The sequence below is a fragment of the Eutrigla gurnardus genome (assembly GCF_963514095.1).
Source record: "Eutrigla gurnardus genome assembly, chromosome: 20".
Classification (NCBI taxonomy): Eukaryota; Metazoa; Chordata; class Actinopteri; order Perciformes; family Triglidae; genus Eutrigla; species Eutrigla gurnardus.
Window position 1 is genome coordinate 20,931,202 of NC_139931.1, and position 16,600 is coordinate 20,947,801.

Sequence of the window (16,600 nt, forward strand, 5' to 3'; positions counted from 1 at the left end):
ACTAGAACGGAAAAAGATAGAAAGCAAAACACTGCAACGGAGATATGTACAAGGCTACAAACAGAAATAACTAGCTTCTCTAGAGCTGACCAGAAATTACAACCGAAAATCACTCTTAAAGAGGAAAGCGAGAAATCAAGATAATACAATTACAAACACATGGGTTTTTTTGGCATGGGCTGTGGACGACAAAACAGGCTGGAGAAACATGGACGGACGAAATACTCAGACGCAGGACTAAGGGAGACAGACTATTTAACACATGAGGGTAATGGGCAACAGGTGGAAAAAATCAGGAATCAGGGATGACATCAGACCAGGGACACATGAAGAAGGGCAAGTGACCTGAAACGAGAGAGGAGTTACTTTTCAAAATAATAATAAATAATAATAATAATAATAATAATAAATAGCTACGACTCTAAAACGGTAAGCAGTTTTTGAAGTCACATTTTCTAACTAGAAAAATACTCAAGAAATGTTGAGTGTGCCTGACTCTGGCCCATATATTAATACCCTGTCATTCTCTTTTGCTGGGCTGGTTCCGAAATCACTCCCTACGCCATGTTGTAGGGGTGTCTGAATGTGCAGTGAGCTGAGTGCACTCAAAATTTCCCACAATGCATTGTGAAAAGTAGTGTACAGCCGATGGTCACTAGCCGAGCAAATTTTACCATCATGCATTGCGCTGAAAGCGGCGTGGCGCAGGTGCGCTGAAAGCTGACTGCGCCTGGTCTACGAAACTAGGGCCCTATATGTGCATTTGCATATTTTACAATTACTTTCAAGCTTATAGTAATTGGAATTGTGTTGATAAATGTGTGTTGACAGTGATAATAATTGAATGGTGTTTTTATTTATTTCAATCATGTCACAAATCTTTGACAAAAAACGAAACTAAAACCACAAATGAAATGTAAATACAGCAAACGGTCAAACAGGAAGGAGGAGCTGCTGGACCTGAAGCCGGTCAGTGAACCAGCTGTTTATAAAACCAACAACATGAGAAGTGGACGATGTGCTTTTTGTAGTCCATTATTGTAGTTTCTCCAGCGGAGACGCACGTCAATCACCCGTGTCAATCATCAGCTGTCAATCATCAGCAGCCGCATTATAATGACGTAGCTTAGTGAAAGTCTGGTCGGATTCTCTGAGCACCGCGGTCGTCTTTTCCTAAATCCTTTTGAGTTCTCCTATCGCCTTTCCTTAACCCCGTGACCTTTTCCCCAGAGGTTAAGGAATAGGAGTTAGGAATAGGAGTTAGGACCTTATTTTTTGACTATTTGACTGCACCCAGAAATATGCTAGCCGTAATGGGAAGCTTTGTTAGGGATGTCTCTGTTGGTCGAATGTGGCACATTCACACACCTTCCATCCACAAACTTTAAAAACAGGTTTGAGATTTCACATTCTCCTGCCTCATCATGTGCCTGCTTTGTGAGGTCTGGACTCTACTGACCACCTTTTCTGGTTATATTTTTAATTTCTTGTTGCTCCTTTTCAGAGTAAAAATCTGAAGAGGTTGGGAGGTGTTGATACTGCGACCATGTTAAGAAGTCAATGACTGCGTAAGTAACTTTATGTTGCTTTTTTGTATTAGTTTATAGTGATTATGTTCCCTGTCATGTACTCCCCCCACACACCCATTTACTCGCTCTGCTACATTTTCATAATGAACTTGATTGCACTATAATATTCTAATATAAATCTATTTTACCATTGCAGAACTATGACAAATAAAATGATGGCCATGCCTCAGAGGAAGAAGTGGGAAGGTTGCCTTCATGAAGACACATCTCTACAAGATAATCTGAGTTTGCTTTAACATAGTAGTTTTGTAACAATGTTTGAAATAAGTGAATATAGTAAGCAGAATAATAATTCATAAGCAAAATCCTTTTAGTTGGAGGACTCCACAGAGCATGCTCTAATATTATATATATAATATTCCATTCTGGGCTCTAGACTAACTTCTCTATATGTACCCAAAAACAGAACTCAAGAGACAGATGTAGAAGACAAAGCCCAGTAGGCACTTTAATGTACAAAGTAGGAGGTATTTTAACAACAAAATAGTTCAATGGAAAATAGGAGGTATTTTACAAGAAAAAAAGTTTAATCCTTGTTTGCTGACATATTTGCACATATGCCTCTGCACTCTCTGCACTCTCTGCAAGCCAGGGAGCAGTCGAGGCCTTGGCAACAGCAATTGCAGCGCATTGTGCTGCAACCAGAGTTGCACTTGCAGCACACAAGCTCAAACAGAGATTGAGATGCAGGGTCCTGGTAGTTTTACTGATTAGCGATAGGAATGAGGCAGGAGTCTTGTAAACCTCCAGTCCCAATCCTTTGGTGACAGCAGGTTTCCCATCCATTCCTGAACTTGATAGTACACCCTGAAACAATGAAACCTAGCAGATGCAGATGTTGTTGGCAAGTTGCAAGGGTGGATGGCCATTTTACTGTCTGTCACCTTACTATAAAAGTGTGTCACTCTGAGCTCATTGAGAGAGGTGGCTTCTTTGCCTTTGTAGATCTGTATCATTGCCTTTTCCCCTGCAGCAGCCATTTCCTCTTTAGCAGCAGATTGTTTCAGAAAAAAGCTGGCCTGTACTCTGAATGTGTATGAATGAATCTTGAACCATTGGTATATAATATAATATTGGTTTCCGCTGAAAATGTATTAGTTGTCACTATAGTCTTTAAAGGGTGTTTTCTCAAAATGAGGTTTCCGTACACTGTGGAGGTGAAATATCCACTTGTGCATAGCCACAGTCCTTTCTCTAATGTTGTCTTGTGTGTCCAGAATGAAACAATACATTTTAATCTGGCTTCATCCAATGTTCAGATTGTGTTATACCAGGGTCAGGGCGCACAGCAGTAAACATAATGGTGGCGAGAACCCAGTGCCTGCGTAAGCCGGGCCATTCATCATCATCATCACCGTCTTCATCATCTGCGCTCCACAGCTGCACCGGATTCCCCGTCCAACATCAGAACGGCGGGACACCGGGACCTCGCACGCCGCTCAGACCAGCTGCAGCCCCAACTCCGGTTCCAGCGAGACCAGGCACGAGCTGCGCACAAGCAGAACATGATCCCCAAAAGTGCTGTATTTTTTTTAAAGAATTTTTCAGGCATAGACGCATTTTATTAGCAGTGGATAGATATGAAAAACAGGAGAGAGAGAGGGAGATGTGACATGCAGCAAAAGACCGGGATCGGACGGGATTCGAGCCAGGGTTGGCGGCGTATGAGTACGTGTAAGGAAAGGAATTCTGCTTAGGGCACCAAAATGGCTAGCGGCGGCGCTGGACAGAAGACAGCAGCAGCAGCAGCACCAGACGGCCAAACTTTTCCCAGGATGAAACTGATGTTTTGGTCCGAGGTCCAAGTTTCAGCTGTGTTAATTCAGTCAGGCTGAGTTTCCGTTACGCGTGCCATCCGCCTTTGATCTGACGTCAGATGTGACGGGACAATCTATATAGACATAAATTCACGTGTTGATTCAATTAGTTGCATTAAATAGTGTTTGTTGTGATTATTTATTGCATTTAAATGTGCCTGGATCTGTGGAAACCTGCCTGTGAGGTCTTGGTGACGTGTGCGCACTGTGAACCAAACCGCCACTCAGCCAGCTGTAATTCACCTTGCAGGTGTCGTGCCAAAAAGTGATCGTCTGCCAGAATTTGATTTCCGGTCGCGGGAGCGCGCACAGCAGCCCGTTGAGCGGTAGCGTTTAAACGTCTGGTTTTCTCTGGATTAAACGGCCATAATATGCGGATACACACAACTGTACGTCTGCAATTATAGCAAAGGTATGTGTCTTAGAAAGCTTAACGTTTGTTGTTACGTAATTATCACAACTGTGGCCTAAAGAAGTGTAGTTTGTAGTGAAATCAGCCCTGACAATTACGTGATAGACATGTCTCTGTGCTGGGTATGTCTGATGCCTTTGTTTAGCCCTGTCTTATGAATTAGACTGTAATGAATGTGATTTATAGGTGTGGATTTTCAATAAAGAAATGATCACTTTTGCAAGTATCCTCGTGACTCTGCATCATCTTTTATCTGATCTGGGCTCTACATCTGCTTCCCATGTTTGGATGTTTGGAAATCAAATTCTGGCAGACGATCACTTTTTGGCACGACACCGGCTTTCGGCGCAGTCTCGGCGTGGCTTTTTGGCACGAAACTGAATCTGTGACGCCTCCCCCTGCTGCGCCACCACACCCATCTCAGTGCAGGCGATCCACCAAACCGCCAAACTGGAGCCGATCCCAGCTGTCATTGGGCGAAGGCAGGGTACACCCTGGACAGGGCATAATAATAATATTAATAATAATTATTATTATAACAATACATTTTATTTGCAATGCACTTTTCATTGTTAAAAACAACCTCAAGGTGCTACAGAGTACAGAGTACAAAAAGAGCAAAACGTTTAGTAAATACTGTTTAAAAAGAGGTTTTCAGGCCCTTCTTAAAGGAGACAATGTCTTGTGGAGCCCTCAGGTGTCTGGGAGAAAATTCCACAGGTGGGAGCGGCTGAGCAGAATGAGATGATTGACCATCTTTAGCCATATAAAATCACCTTTTGCTGAATGAAGACTATTAAAAGATCATATTATCAGAAAATAAATCATATGTTACTCATTCCCACCACGACACTGGCTTTGATGTTGTGAGATTGTGTGTTTGTTTGTGATGGGCGATAATATTATTGTGAAAACCTGAGAGAGCTGCACAGAAGGAGGAATGTGCATTATTTGTGACTTCCTTGTGTGGAGGAAATGGCTCGAGTGTCCCCGAGGAGCACCATTGTTTGTAACATTCTGCAGACTCAGACTCTCTTTGGGTTCTCACTAAACCGCTTACCAACACTTTCACGAGTAATGCTGATTTATGTTATTTATCACTCTATGAAATCTGCTTAGAATGGTCTAAATAGCCACATAACTGTTTGTGTTGTTAATGAAGAAGGAGAAGAGAGCAGAGCTGCACATGTGTGGAAACAGCAAATAACAAATGATTTGGAGTGATCTTTTCAAAGTTTCATGAGGACACAGAGTACACAGTCTGTACCCACTCCATTTACAGCCACACTATTATATCAAGCTGTAAAATCGATTGATTACTGACACTTGAACCTAATCGACGTTTTAGAACCGGAGTGGGACTGGTTGGACTATAAACATTTACTCTATTTACAGTAAAGCAGGTTCCGATGTAGTGGGCGTGACTTTTCTCCTTCTCAGATAAACACATCCACACAGTAACTCAGGGCCACAAAGGGGTATTGAGATACTTTACTTCTATGAGCAGTCTGAGTCTATGAGTATTTCACAGTTTGGAGTCAAAAGAATGATATACATTTCCACTGAGGGCAAAGAAACTTCAACTCTTCACTGTAAAATGTCTTACGACTTCAATGTTTACGTCTTACGGATATTTAACACCCTTAACTAACGATGGAGCTGTAGAGCTTACCACAACCAACAACTGTATGGCCATACACATATGCCATTTTGTCCCTCGCCATCTTGGATTTTTACAACCAGTGAAGGAAGTGACCATATTTGGACTGTGGAGGAGCGACGGGTGGATCTGATGAACACATGCCTTACTGGATCTGGATCCATCTGGATTCTGGCATGAAGCTGCTAACAAAGTTAGCTTCATAATTTAACGTCAACTTTACAGCTAAGTTTTAAACTTGGTATTGACAACATTGATGACATCCAGCTGTCACACTCACACTCCCCCCTTCCATTGCATTCACGTCACAACACAGCTGTTGCTCGAAGCGCGTTACACCGACACTGTCGTGTAACTGAGTGGAAGGAGGAAATACACTGTCTAGCTAGTTTTAATGATATCTTACCGGTCAAGAAGGAAAGTGGCCACCTCTGCGTTTTCAGTCCTTGAAACTCCTTCACCTGACTCCCACGATCAAACACTGAATCAACATTCACTCTGATCTCGCTCCTCCTTTTGTTAGCACTTGGGACTGGTCCCGAAATGCCGCCTGCTTACCGTCAAACTCATTTTTCCCTTTTTTCCTCACTCACTGGCAACTCCAAAGACTTTTGACCCCTGACTACAGAGATACCACGTGATACCAACGTGGTTATTCTATTGGCTCACAACCTTTGCTAGAAGTCACACATCACACATCTACAGAGGTAAACAAAACATTCATTACGGGCCGAGAAAAATATTTTAAATGATTTAATCACAATCAAAAACATTTTTTAATTATCAGTTTCCATAAAAATGTTATCAATATGACCTTAAAAGTAATCTTAGTAGCTAACATAGCTAGCATTGGTAGCGTGGTAGCGACCTGTCAATCATCAGGTAAGCCCCGCCCCTAAAGCATCCCCTGCTTTCTGGTCTGTTGGACTCTAAATGGACCATAATGTACTAAATGAACATCATGCTGGATTGAAGAAGACTTGAAACTAGAGATTGAGACCATAAACTCATGTTTACAATGTTTACTGAGATAATACATCAAGAGAGAAGTAGGACCATTTTCTCATAGACTTCTATACAATCAGAGAGGAGTCGCCCCCTGGTGGCCAGCAATGAGTGACAGTTTAAGGTACTTCAACATGGCTTCACTTTTCATATAGGTTTCCACAGGTTTCCACATATGTACCTGTAGTTACTGACATACATATTAACTCAATATTCATAATCAACTCCATATCTATGGTTAACTAAGGATATTATAACAAGACATAACAGTTTGTAAACAGGCGTATTCCAAAACAATTCTGTTTCGGCTGCTCATAATCCAATCCAGGCTTCTCCTCCTTCCCCACATGCACATGAACTCTTTCAGTGCTGCTGTTCACAATACCAAGCCACACATTACTAAACTATGAATTTATATATACTTATATGGAAAAATAGGTTATTTATATTTACAAGTATTTACATATTTTGCAGCTCATTTATATATTTGGAGATATTCATGTCTATAATGTTGTGCATAGTGGGCTGGCAGCTCCGGTCTGGAGAGCTGAGTACACTGTGGGCGGAGCTGCAGGGTGCACAGCTGATCCGCGTGCAGCTGATCAGTGATCAGTCTCCAGTCGGTGGCTGCAGCGCAGGATGAAGGGGCTGCATAGTGAGAGGGACGGAGGGGGCAGGATGGCTGGAAGCAAGAAAGAAAAGGACCAGGTATGTGTGCACGCCGGTGATCTGTGGATGTGTGAATACAGGATAGGTTGGTTGGTGACCAGAGCTGGTTTGTGGGTGAAGATAAAGGAGAAGGAAGTTGCATGTGGTTGCATGTGTCGGATAAGACGGGAATGCTCAGTGCTGGTAAGTCTGAGGAGTCCAGACGGAAGTTTCTGATGGTATCTGACTGTCTCTTTCATTCCAAGGAAAAACATTCCAGTGCTACCCCCCTCCCCCTCCTATCCCCACATCTGTTGCTCTTCAACCAAACCATAATATTCACTCATTGTTTGCATGTGTTGCAATGTTACTCAGCCTGTATTTATTACATTATTGACATGTTTGGGGACAAGTCCTTTCATGAAGGTGCTCCCCGAGCACTTCTTATGCTGGACCTGAAGAGCAGCCTCGGCAGGAATGCACATGACCGTGTGTGTAGTTGTTCACATGTTTAGGCAACACATACTGCTGCAAACGAAATGCTGTGGAAAACTTGTGTGACACCAAATTCTGCCAAACTCTCAAATCCACACACAGTCTCTCCAAACAGAGAGAAGGAATCCTCTGTTTTACACAGAAAGAATATACATTCACACAACAAAATCTTATGTAGAGCAAACTTATTATCCAGAGTGTCCAAAACTACCCCTCGATTCCCCAGTAGGCCTGGGACGATCCTGCCAAACATAATTCACAATATTATCCTAATAATCATCAAAATATGCTTAAGCTCTTAAAATGGCACCAATAAATTCTTAAGACATACTGGAATCACTTTATATTTGGTTAAGAAACAAAATTGTTTGTATTGCATGAGAAATAATAGATACATCTTTTGTGAAAAACAATCAAATCAGTTTAAATGAGATGATCATGAATCATAAAGTCTCCCTGCAAAAAAACAAATTAAAATGTATTTTCATATCCTGTATTTTCTTTTAAATCAGACAATATTTCTTATTTTTTAAGATTTTTTCAGGCATAGATGCCTTTTATTAGCAGTGGACAGATAGGAAAGACAGGAGAGAGAGGGGGTGTGACATGCAGCAAAGGACCTCCGGCCGGGATTCGAACTAGGGTCGGATACGTATGCGTACGTGCGTACATGGCATGCGCTCTAATCACTCCGCCACCTGAACGCCAGACTATATTTCACTTCTCTACCATGATAGCTTTTAGAACTAGACAGATTTTTGTCCACAGGTAAACAGATCGAGCAACAGGAAAAATCAATATTCCCACACTGTTTACAATAGAAAATGTAAGCATAATAACGGATTAAAACACACCACATGAGAAAATTTTATGAGGCGACTGAGAATTAAAATAACATGAATAATTATGAACAAAAATATCACAAAACTAACTGAAGTGGACGAAGCTAGGACCACACTGTATATACAAGGGTTGGTCTGATTATTATGACAATATCAATACAGATATTACAATATATGATGTAGATATACATCACTATTACATACAAAAGTCACCAAATGACCTGTGTTATGTGTTAAGCATAGAATTTGAAAATAAACAGCAGATAAACTTTTGAAAGTAATTGGACTATATGCAGGAAGCAGCTTGTCCTTGCGTTTATTTCTATTTCTTTGGAAGTCAGTGGATATCGGTGCTATAAAACATGTACAGACAACAATTATGATTGCTCAAAGCATCATCATGTTTGTTTTAGAAGAACAGGTGTAGGGAGGGAGTGTTGGTGGACGGGTCAAACAAAGACGGACCGCTGCTGTCTGTGCAAAACAAAAAGTAAAGGTAACAATCTTGGTGACTTGTTATAGTTAAAGTCCACCACGCTCTTTTTTCCTAAACCTAACTGAGTGGTTTGTTGCCTGAATCTAACTTCCTGTGTAGTTTATTTTGAAAGGCGATATGTTTGTAACAAGTGTATATTGACACGTAACTGACATGTGATTAAGCAACTACACACAGAAAAATAAAGATGCTAACTAGAACTGAAAATGGTTCTTTCAAGCGATGCCATAGAAGAACCAGTTCTGGTTCCACAAAGAACCTTTCAGACCAAGGTTCTTTAAAGTACCATTTCCTTAAATGGTTCTTTAAAGAACCCACAAAGTTGCCTCAAACCATGTCTGTATCTTTGAAGAACTTAAAGAAAAAAGTCCTTTGTGGGCCTAAATGTTTCAATAAAGAACCGTTTTCAAATTGTTCTTCAGTTTTTTCCAAGGAATAAGTGGTTCTTTGAGTACATTATTTGCAATATTTTGTACAGTGGAGAAATAAATGAAAATAGCAGTTAATTCTCATTTAATTTATTTAGAAATTGACTTACTACTTCCTTTCAAATCCAACTAGACAACCTCGTAAATGCCCGGTGGTCAAGGTAAAAACCATTGCTGTTAAAAACAATGGAACAGTATACACAAAAATTGTGTCCAGGATAAAATGGTCATCTTCTAAAATTACCAAACATTTAATTGAACGTTAACAATGAAGTCCTTGACAGTAATTCTCACTTCAAGATCAATAATTGGATAAAATCACCAACGCAATACACTTTGGAGTGACGTTCAGTTGATGTGCCATAAATGTTATTATGTCCACGTCACAGAATAATCTGTGTGTTTATACATACTTATAGCCATATTACAGCATGTATGATATCAGGGTCTCCAACTAGAGAAGTGTCATTTTGTGTGTCATTTTGACCCAGGAATCGACCAGGATCTATTGGTAAATAACATTATTTATATTTCTACATATCACAGACCCAAATCATGATGAGTCCTTAGGCCACCTGCCATATCTGCACATCACATTTTAATATCAAGATCATCTCTGCCTGCTCTTGTTAGTCCATGGGTGATTCTTTAGCATCTGTTGTTCCACACTTGACCAAAAGTGATTTAATATGAATTTAATAACGATTTACTGGTGATGATTAAATTGTGTTTTGACATTTTTCTGTAGTAGATTAACACACAGGAGAGCCTCAGGTGTACAAGGGCAGGATTCACAGGATTAAAGGAAATCTAATTTGGTGAATGGCTTCGAGGCCTGTATCTGTCAATGGATGGTCCTGATGAGGAATACCCTCAACCATGATGATGATGATCCACTTTAAATTAAGAGATGAATCATCCATGGAACATATTCAGTAGAAGCAGCACTGACTCGATATTATATGGTTATCAATCAGACCTGCAGGCATCATAGGCACTTTCCCACCACAGCAATTAAAAGGATTGTTTTCGATTACTAATGAATGACATTTGGTTTAAGACTAAAGACTAAGAAAAAAATACATTTTCTATTTTCAAGATGAAATCAACCCACTTGTCTCTAGTGGATAACAAGCCCACGAAGAGCCACTGATAATCAAGTACGTCAAGTTGTGGTAAAGGTTGAATACTCTCAGCAGCCACAAGTGGCCTCCTGCTAGTGGCCTCCTGCTAGTGGCCTCCTGCTACTGGCCTCCTGCTAGTGGCCTCCTGCTAGTGGCCTCCTGCTACTGGCCTCCTGCTACTGGCCTCCTACTACTGGCCTCCTACTAGTGGCCTCCTGCTAATGGCCTCCTGCTACTGGCCTCCTACTAGTGGCCTCCTACTAGTGGCCTCCTGCTACTGGCCTCCTGCTACTGGCCTCCTACTAGTGGCCTCCTACTACTGGCCTCCTACTAGTGGCCTCCTACTAGTGGCCTCCTACTAGTGGCCTCCTGCTACTGGCCTCCTGCTACTGGCCTCCTACTAGTGGCCTCCTACTACTGGCCTCCTACTAGTGGCCTCCTGCTAGTGGCCTCCTGCTACTGGCCTCCTGCTAGTGGCCTCCTACTAGTGGCCTCCTACTAGTGGCCTCCTACTAGTGGCCTCCTGCTACTGGCCTCCTACTAGTGGCCTCCTACTAGTGGCCTCCTACTAGTGGCCTCCTGCTATGGCCTCCTACTAGTGGCCTCCTGCTAGTGGCCTCCTGCTACTGGCCTCCTACTAGTGGCCTCCTACTAGTGGCCTCCTACTAGTGGCCTCCTGCTACTGGCCTCCTACTAGTGGCCTCCTACTAGTGGCCTCCTACTAGTGGCCTCCTGCTAGTGGCCTCCTGCTACTGGCCTCCTGCTACTGGCCTCCTGCTAGTGGCCTCCTGCTAATGGCCTCCTGCTACTGGCCTCCTACTAGTGGCCTCCTACTAGTGGCCTCCTACTAGTGGCCTCCTACTACTGGCCTCCTACTAGTGGCCTCCTGCTAGTGGCCTCCTGCTACTGGCCTCCTGCTAGTGGCCTCCTACTAGTGGCCTCCTACTAGTGGCCTCCTGCTACTGGCCTCCTACTAGTGGCCTCCTACTAGTGGCCTCCTACTAGTGGCCTCCTGCTAGGGCCTCCTACTAGTGGCCTCCTACTAGTGGCCTCCTACTAGTGGCCTCCTGCTACTGGCCTCCTACTAGTGGCCTCCTACTAGTGGCCTCCTACTAGTGGCCTCCTGCTACTGGCCTCCTACTACTGGCCTCCTACTAGTGGCCTCCTACTAGTGGCCTCCTACTAGTGGCCTCCTGCTAGGGCCTCCTACTAGTGGCCTCCTACTAGTAGCCTCCTGCTACTGGCCTCCTGCTAGTGGCCTCCTACTAGTGGCCTCCTGCTACTGGCCTCCTACTAGTGGCCTCCTACTAGTGGCCTCCTACTAGTGGCCTCCTGCTACTGGCCTCCTACTAGTGGCCTCCTACTAGTGGCCTCCTGCTAGGGCCTCCTACTAGTGGCCTCCTACTAGTGGCCTCCTGCTAGGGCCTCCTACTAGTGGCCTCCTACTAGTGGCCTCCTGCTACTGGCCTCCTGCTACTGGCCTCCTGCTAGTGGCCTCCTGCTAGGGCCTCCTGCTAGTGGCCTCCTGCTACTGGCCTCCTACTAGTGGCCTCCTGCTAGCGGCCTCCTGTTAGCGGCCTCTGGTGGATCATGGTCACGCTGACCAGGAGGGAACAAGTTCTTGACGGCTGATCAGATTTATTGTGTTATCTGTGCTGACGGCAGATTGGAGATCTGTCTGCGATGTCACCTAAAAGCCTGGTGCGTCTCATACACTAACGGGCACCATTCATAGAAAAAGAACAGGATTAAAACGGACATTAAACTGCTTTCAGTGGTGACCCGTACAAAGAAAATGGTGATTATTATTAGTTGTCATGATGATGATGATAACATATGCCAGTGGGCCCGGAAAGTGATGTGACAGCTCACCAGGAAGGCTGGGTATCTTGTCCTTCACCAGTGAAGTGGAGGGACCGTTACACACAGCTCTGCTGTTAAAGAATGACACAAGCTAACAAGCTAGTTTGCCCATGGACAGTTCAACATGTGGACTGGAGGGGTCGGGGAATCGAACCACCAGTGGACGACTCCCTCTACCTCTTGCCACGGCCGCCCGTTGGATGATATGATGCAGTTATGGGCTAACTGTATTGAGGCTACAGTATGCAACCACAACAGCAAAAATAAACCTTTGACCTTAAAGAGAGCAAAGTGGCATGTTGCTCGGACAACTTCCGACCTGCCTTATGCACACGAGTCTGATCGTAGCCCAAGAGACTGAGTGGTGGATCTGCTCACTGCTTTTCTCAGAATGAGACATTTCACACGCCGGTACAGTTAACTTGAATGTGTTCAGTAAAAGTGTTCAAATGCATCGCTGTCACTGCTGACTGACTATCTGTCAATTTAATCTGCTTCACTTTTTAGCAACAACTCCTTTGAGGTGTGGTCAGGTTTGGAAGCCAACTATTTTCAAAGACAGGTATTGTCAGTTTTTGACATTGGAATACCTAAATCATGCCTCATCTTGCTGACATCCCCCACTCGGCTTCCCTCTCTTCAGCCTTCCTGTTTGAACTACATTCCTCCCTCAGCAGTTGCACATGAAACTTCTGAAGAAATTCCCACGAAGAGAGTGAACCAGGACTTGGACTGATTGTACTGAAACAACAATAACCTAAGGCCAGTTAGCTACTAAGATGACTTTAAGACTTAGCCGTAAAGTAGACCTTGATTTATGAAGCTAACTTTGTTAGCAGCTTCACATCTGAATCCAGATGGATCCAGATCCAGTAAGGGTGCTGCTCGGGGTGCCGCTCTTCCTCTTGTGTTCGTCAGATCCACCTGTCACTCATTCACAGTCCAAATATGGTCACTTCCTTCACTGGTTGCAAAAAAAACCACAGTGACGGACAAAATCCAAGATGACGATGGATAAAATGCTGAATTTGAGGCTTTGAAAACGTCCCCAAGCCAGTGTGTGACATCACAATGGCTATGGGGCGACTGTGGCTCAGAGGTAGAGCACGTCCTCCTCTAATCGGAAGATTGGTTGTCCAATTCCCGGCTCTTGCAGGTGTCCTTGGGCAACCCCAAATTGTCCCGAAGTCTTTGCCATCGGCATGTGAATGTGTGAATGTAGACATGCGGTGTAAATAGCCTTGAGTGGTGAAAAAGACTAGAAAAGCACATTTAGAAAAAAAATCCAGTAGAAACTAGAACATACATACATAGAATGGTAACAGAATGCTTTGACAGTTAATTGCAAACTACCTCTTCTGTTGTTTCTGTATGAGGACGTTCTATTCTATCAGTAAAGTAAAATGTATGAAAGTGATTGAAGAGAGAATTTCCATCTGGTTCAGCTTCTCTTTCACTCTGACAATGGGTAAAGCCTATACTTAAAGTTTTCCTTATAATTAAAGGTCAGAGTTATTTGAGGGTTCACACACAAACTGGTAAAACAAGTTTTGAAAATTAAAGGCAGCATGAAAAAGAAGACCTGACAGTACTCGTTGCAAGTTCTCATGATGTGCACAATTCTCTGTCACGCAGTTTGTCACTGCATCCTCGTTAAAATATTCCTTTGTACTTGTGCTTCTTACAAACTCTTTTCCTGCTCACAGAGCTGGATTCCCAAGACCATCAAGAAGCGGGCGTGCACCACTTTTGTTGAAGACTCTTTCAGGTATTCTCTCCTTCCTCTCCTCTGGTTGCAAAATAATTGTGTAGAAGTCTTTGAGTTACTTGAATTATTATCACAGGAAACACTGGAAACATTATGGTCTCAATCTGTAGTTTCAAGTTTTCTTCAGACCAGCATGATGTTAATTTAGTTCATTTAGTAAATGATGGTCCAGTTACAGTCAAATAGACCAGAAAGCAGGGGATGCTTTAGCCGGGGCTACCTTGTGATTGACAGGTCGCTACCACGACGACGTCCTGCCTGGGAGTTGTCCATGTTATTGTAACATTTTGGTTGCCTAAAAATGATTAAATATTTGGTTCTACTCCATCTTCTCGTGTCACTCCTAGTTACAAAGAACAAGATGGCGACAGCCAAAAATTTAAGATCTGATGACCAAAATGCTGCACTCGAGGCTCCAAAACCCAAATTTGTAGTCCATAAATCAATTGGTGATGTCACATTTTATATCTTTAGGCGTGAAAATCAGTAAGCAATATTTTCCCATGATGTGACTGTAAAAAAAAAATAAAAATCCTGATCACATCACTTGGTAAAGGGTCTTCCCCTATTTTACTGAGCTCAAGCTCTACATTTGATACAGTAGAACCTAATATCTTCATTTCTGGCTGGACCGTAGAGGGCTGAGTAAATAAGTAAGTAAGCAACTGATTGATCAAGTCAATCAGTCGAGTGACGTAGGCCTACGACATTACCAAGGGGCGTTGATCATGAAGCTGCAGCACGGTTGTCTGAGCAGCAAAAACATATTTTATCATATTCAAGACTCGACACGGACACACGAACATCACATTCTTTGAAATGTGAAATGTAAAACTGGAGAAGTCAACACATCTAGAACACACAGAGCAAAGTTAGAACAATCTAACCTCACCCCTAATAGACAGCAAAACTGAAGTGAAGCATCACAAACTTCATCGACATGTTTACGTGACTAACCAGCTTGTTGGATACGTTGTTGTTGGAGATAACTGGGCTGTGTACTGTGGTAATGGTCTTGGTTGGCCTAGCATTACTAGCATTAGCCAAAACTCAGCCACTGGCTGCACCTGAAGCTCCTCACCAACATGATATTTAGTCACCACAACACTGTGTGACATTTATTAATATGTCCGAAATCTTAGTATTAAACCAGTATTCATGAATTACAGACTATTAATGGTGAAATATAACAGTATGATGTAAAGCGTTGCTAACGTAGCGGTGCTGCTAATGCCACAATAACAAAACAGGAAGGAAATCACTTGATTCCTCCGTGTCATAAATAACAGTGTTGCCCTGGTGACTGACTGACAGGCTTCAGGTTTTAAAGACGGTTTGAGTTTAGAGAGGGATGGCTTTTATTTTGTGTGGTGTTTAACAAAATAATCATTGAGTTTGAGAAGTTTCAATTAAGCACATTGACCAACACAGTCCAATCAAATACGAGGTTTCACCTGAGGGGTATTCCATCAAACTCGCTAAGCGCAAAGCCGGGCTAATTTCGATAAGCCTCGCTACCTTTTGCGTTCCATCAACGTGACTTGAGGCACTCTCCGCTAATTAACCATGGGAATTTATCCGACCAAACTAGCCCAGGGGCAGGCTAACCATCAGGTTTACTTTAGCGGGGGTTTCAGAGAAGTCCGTCTGTCAGAAACAACTGTACCAGCAGAAGGTTCCGCCAAGCCTAGTCCTCGTGATTTTGTCACGTGAAAGACCCAAAATTACCAAAATTACATATATGAAGTACAAACAGACTATATTTTCATCAAGCGTCTAAGAATACATGCTTGCAATTAAAAAAATATGAATAAATCGTTTATTTTGTTTAAGACCGACTGGCCATACTATTATATAAAGCCCCCAGTTGGGTGTGTGGTGATGCACCTGCCCTTGCATGTGGGCATCGCAGGTTCACATCCCAGCGAGGACATCTCATGTGTGTTTTTTTTTGTTTTTTTGTGCTTGTATAATTGTCTTTAGATCAGAGAATTAGACCAACATTTTACCTTAACTATGATAAATATGTCAAACAATTTCCCCAGAACCCAAATATAACTTGCAAAAACATGATAGGCATGAAGATGTTATTATTAATAGCATGTTATAGATCCCAATGACAAAGGCATTGCTGTATGCAATTTTCAGCCACATAAATTCCTTTCAGGTGAGTTCATTAATAGGTTCATTGAATGTGTTCATTGAATTGTTGAGATAAATGAGTTAATCAATGTAGATGCATTTACTAGGCTTATCTAAGAGAGAGGGAGAGAGTGAGAGAGAGAGAGAGATGTGAGAGAGAGTTTCTGCCATTTTCTCGATGATTCGACATTCACGATTCTGGGCTGGCTTCATATCCCGTGAACGCGCGTAACACGCAACAACGTTAACCTGGCTTGAATTAGCCTCAACAAGGCGCAGCTGAAATGCTTTAATGGAATGGGTTTAGCCGC

At 42.8% G+C, this 16,600-nt stretch overlaps 1 protein-coding gene across 1 annotated transcript in view; it reads left to right on the forward strand.

Annotated features, from left to right (window-relative positions):
- Window positions 1–7,080: 7,080 nt before the first annotated feature.
- Window positions 7,081–16,600, forward strand: part of trpm4a (transient receptor potential cation channel, subfamily M, member 4a) — a 48,854-nt gene continuing 39,334 nt past the window's right edge. The window contains exons 1-2 of the mRNA XM_084036212.1: window positions 7,081–7,191; window positions 14,086–14,147. Of these exons, the coding sequence (XP_083892338.1) occupies window positions 7,123–7,191; window positions 14,086–14,147 (131 nt within the window). The 5' untranslated portion in view covers window positions 7,081–7,122. The remainder of the gene's footprint in view (window positions 7,192–14,085; window positions 14,148–16,600) is intronic.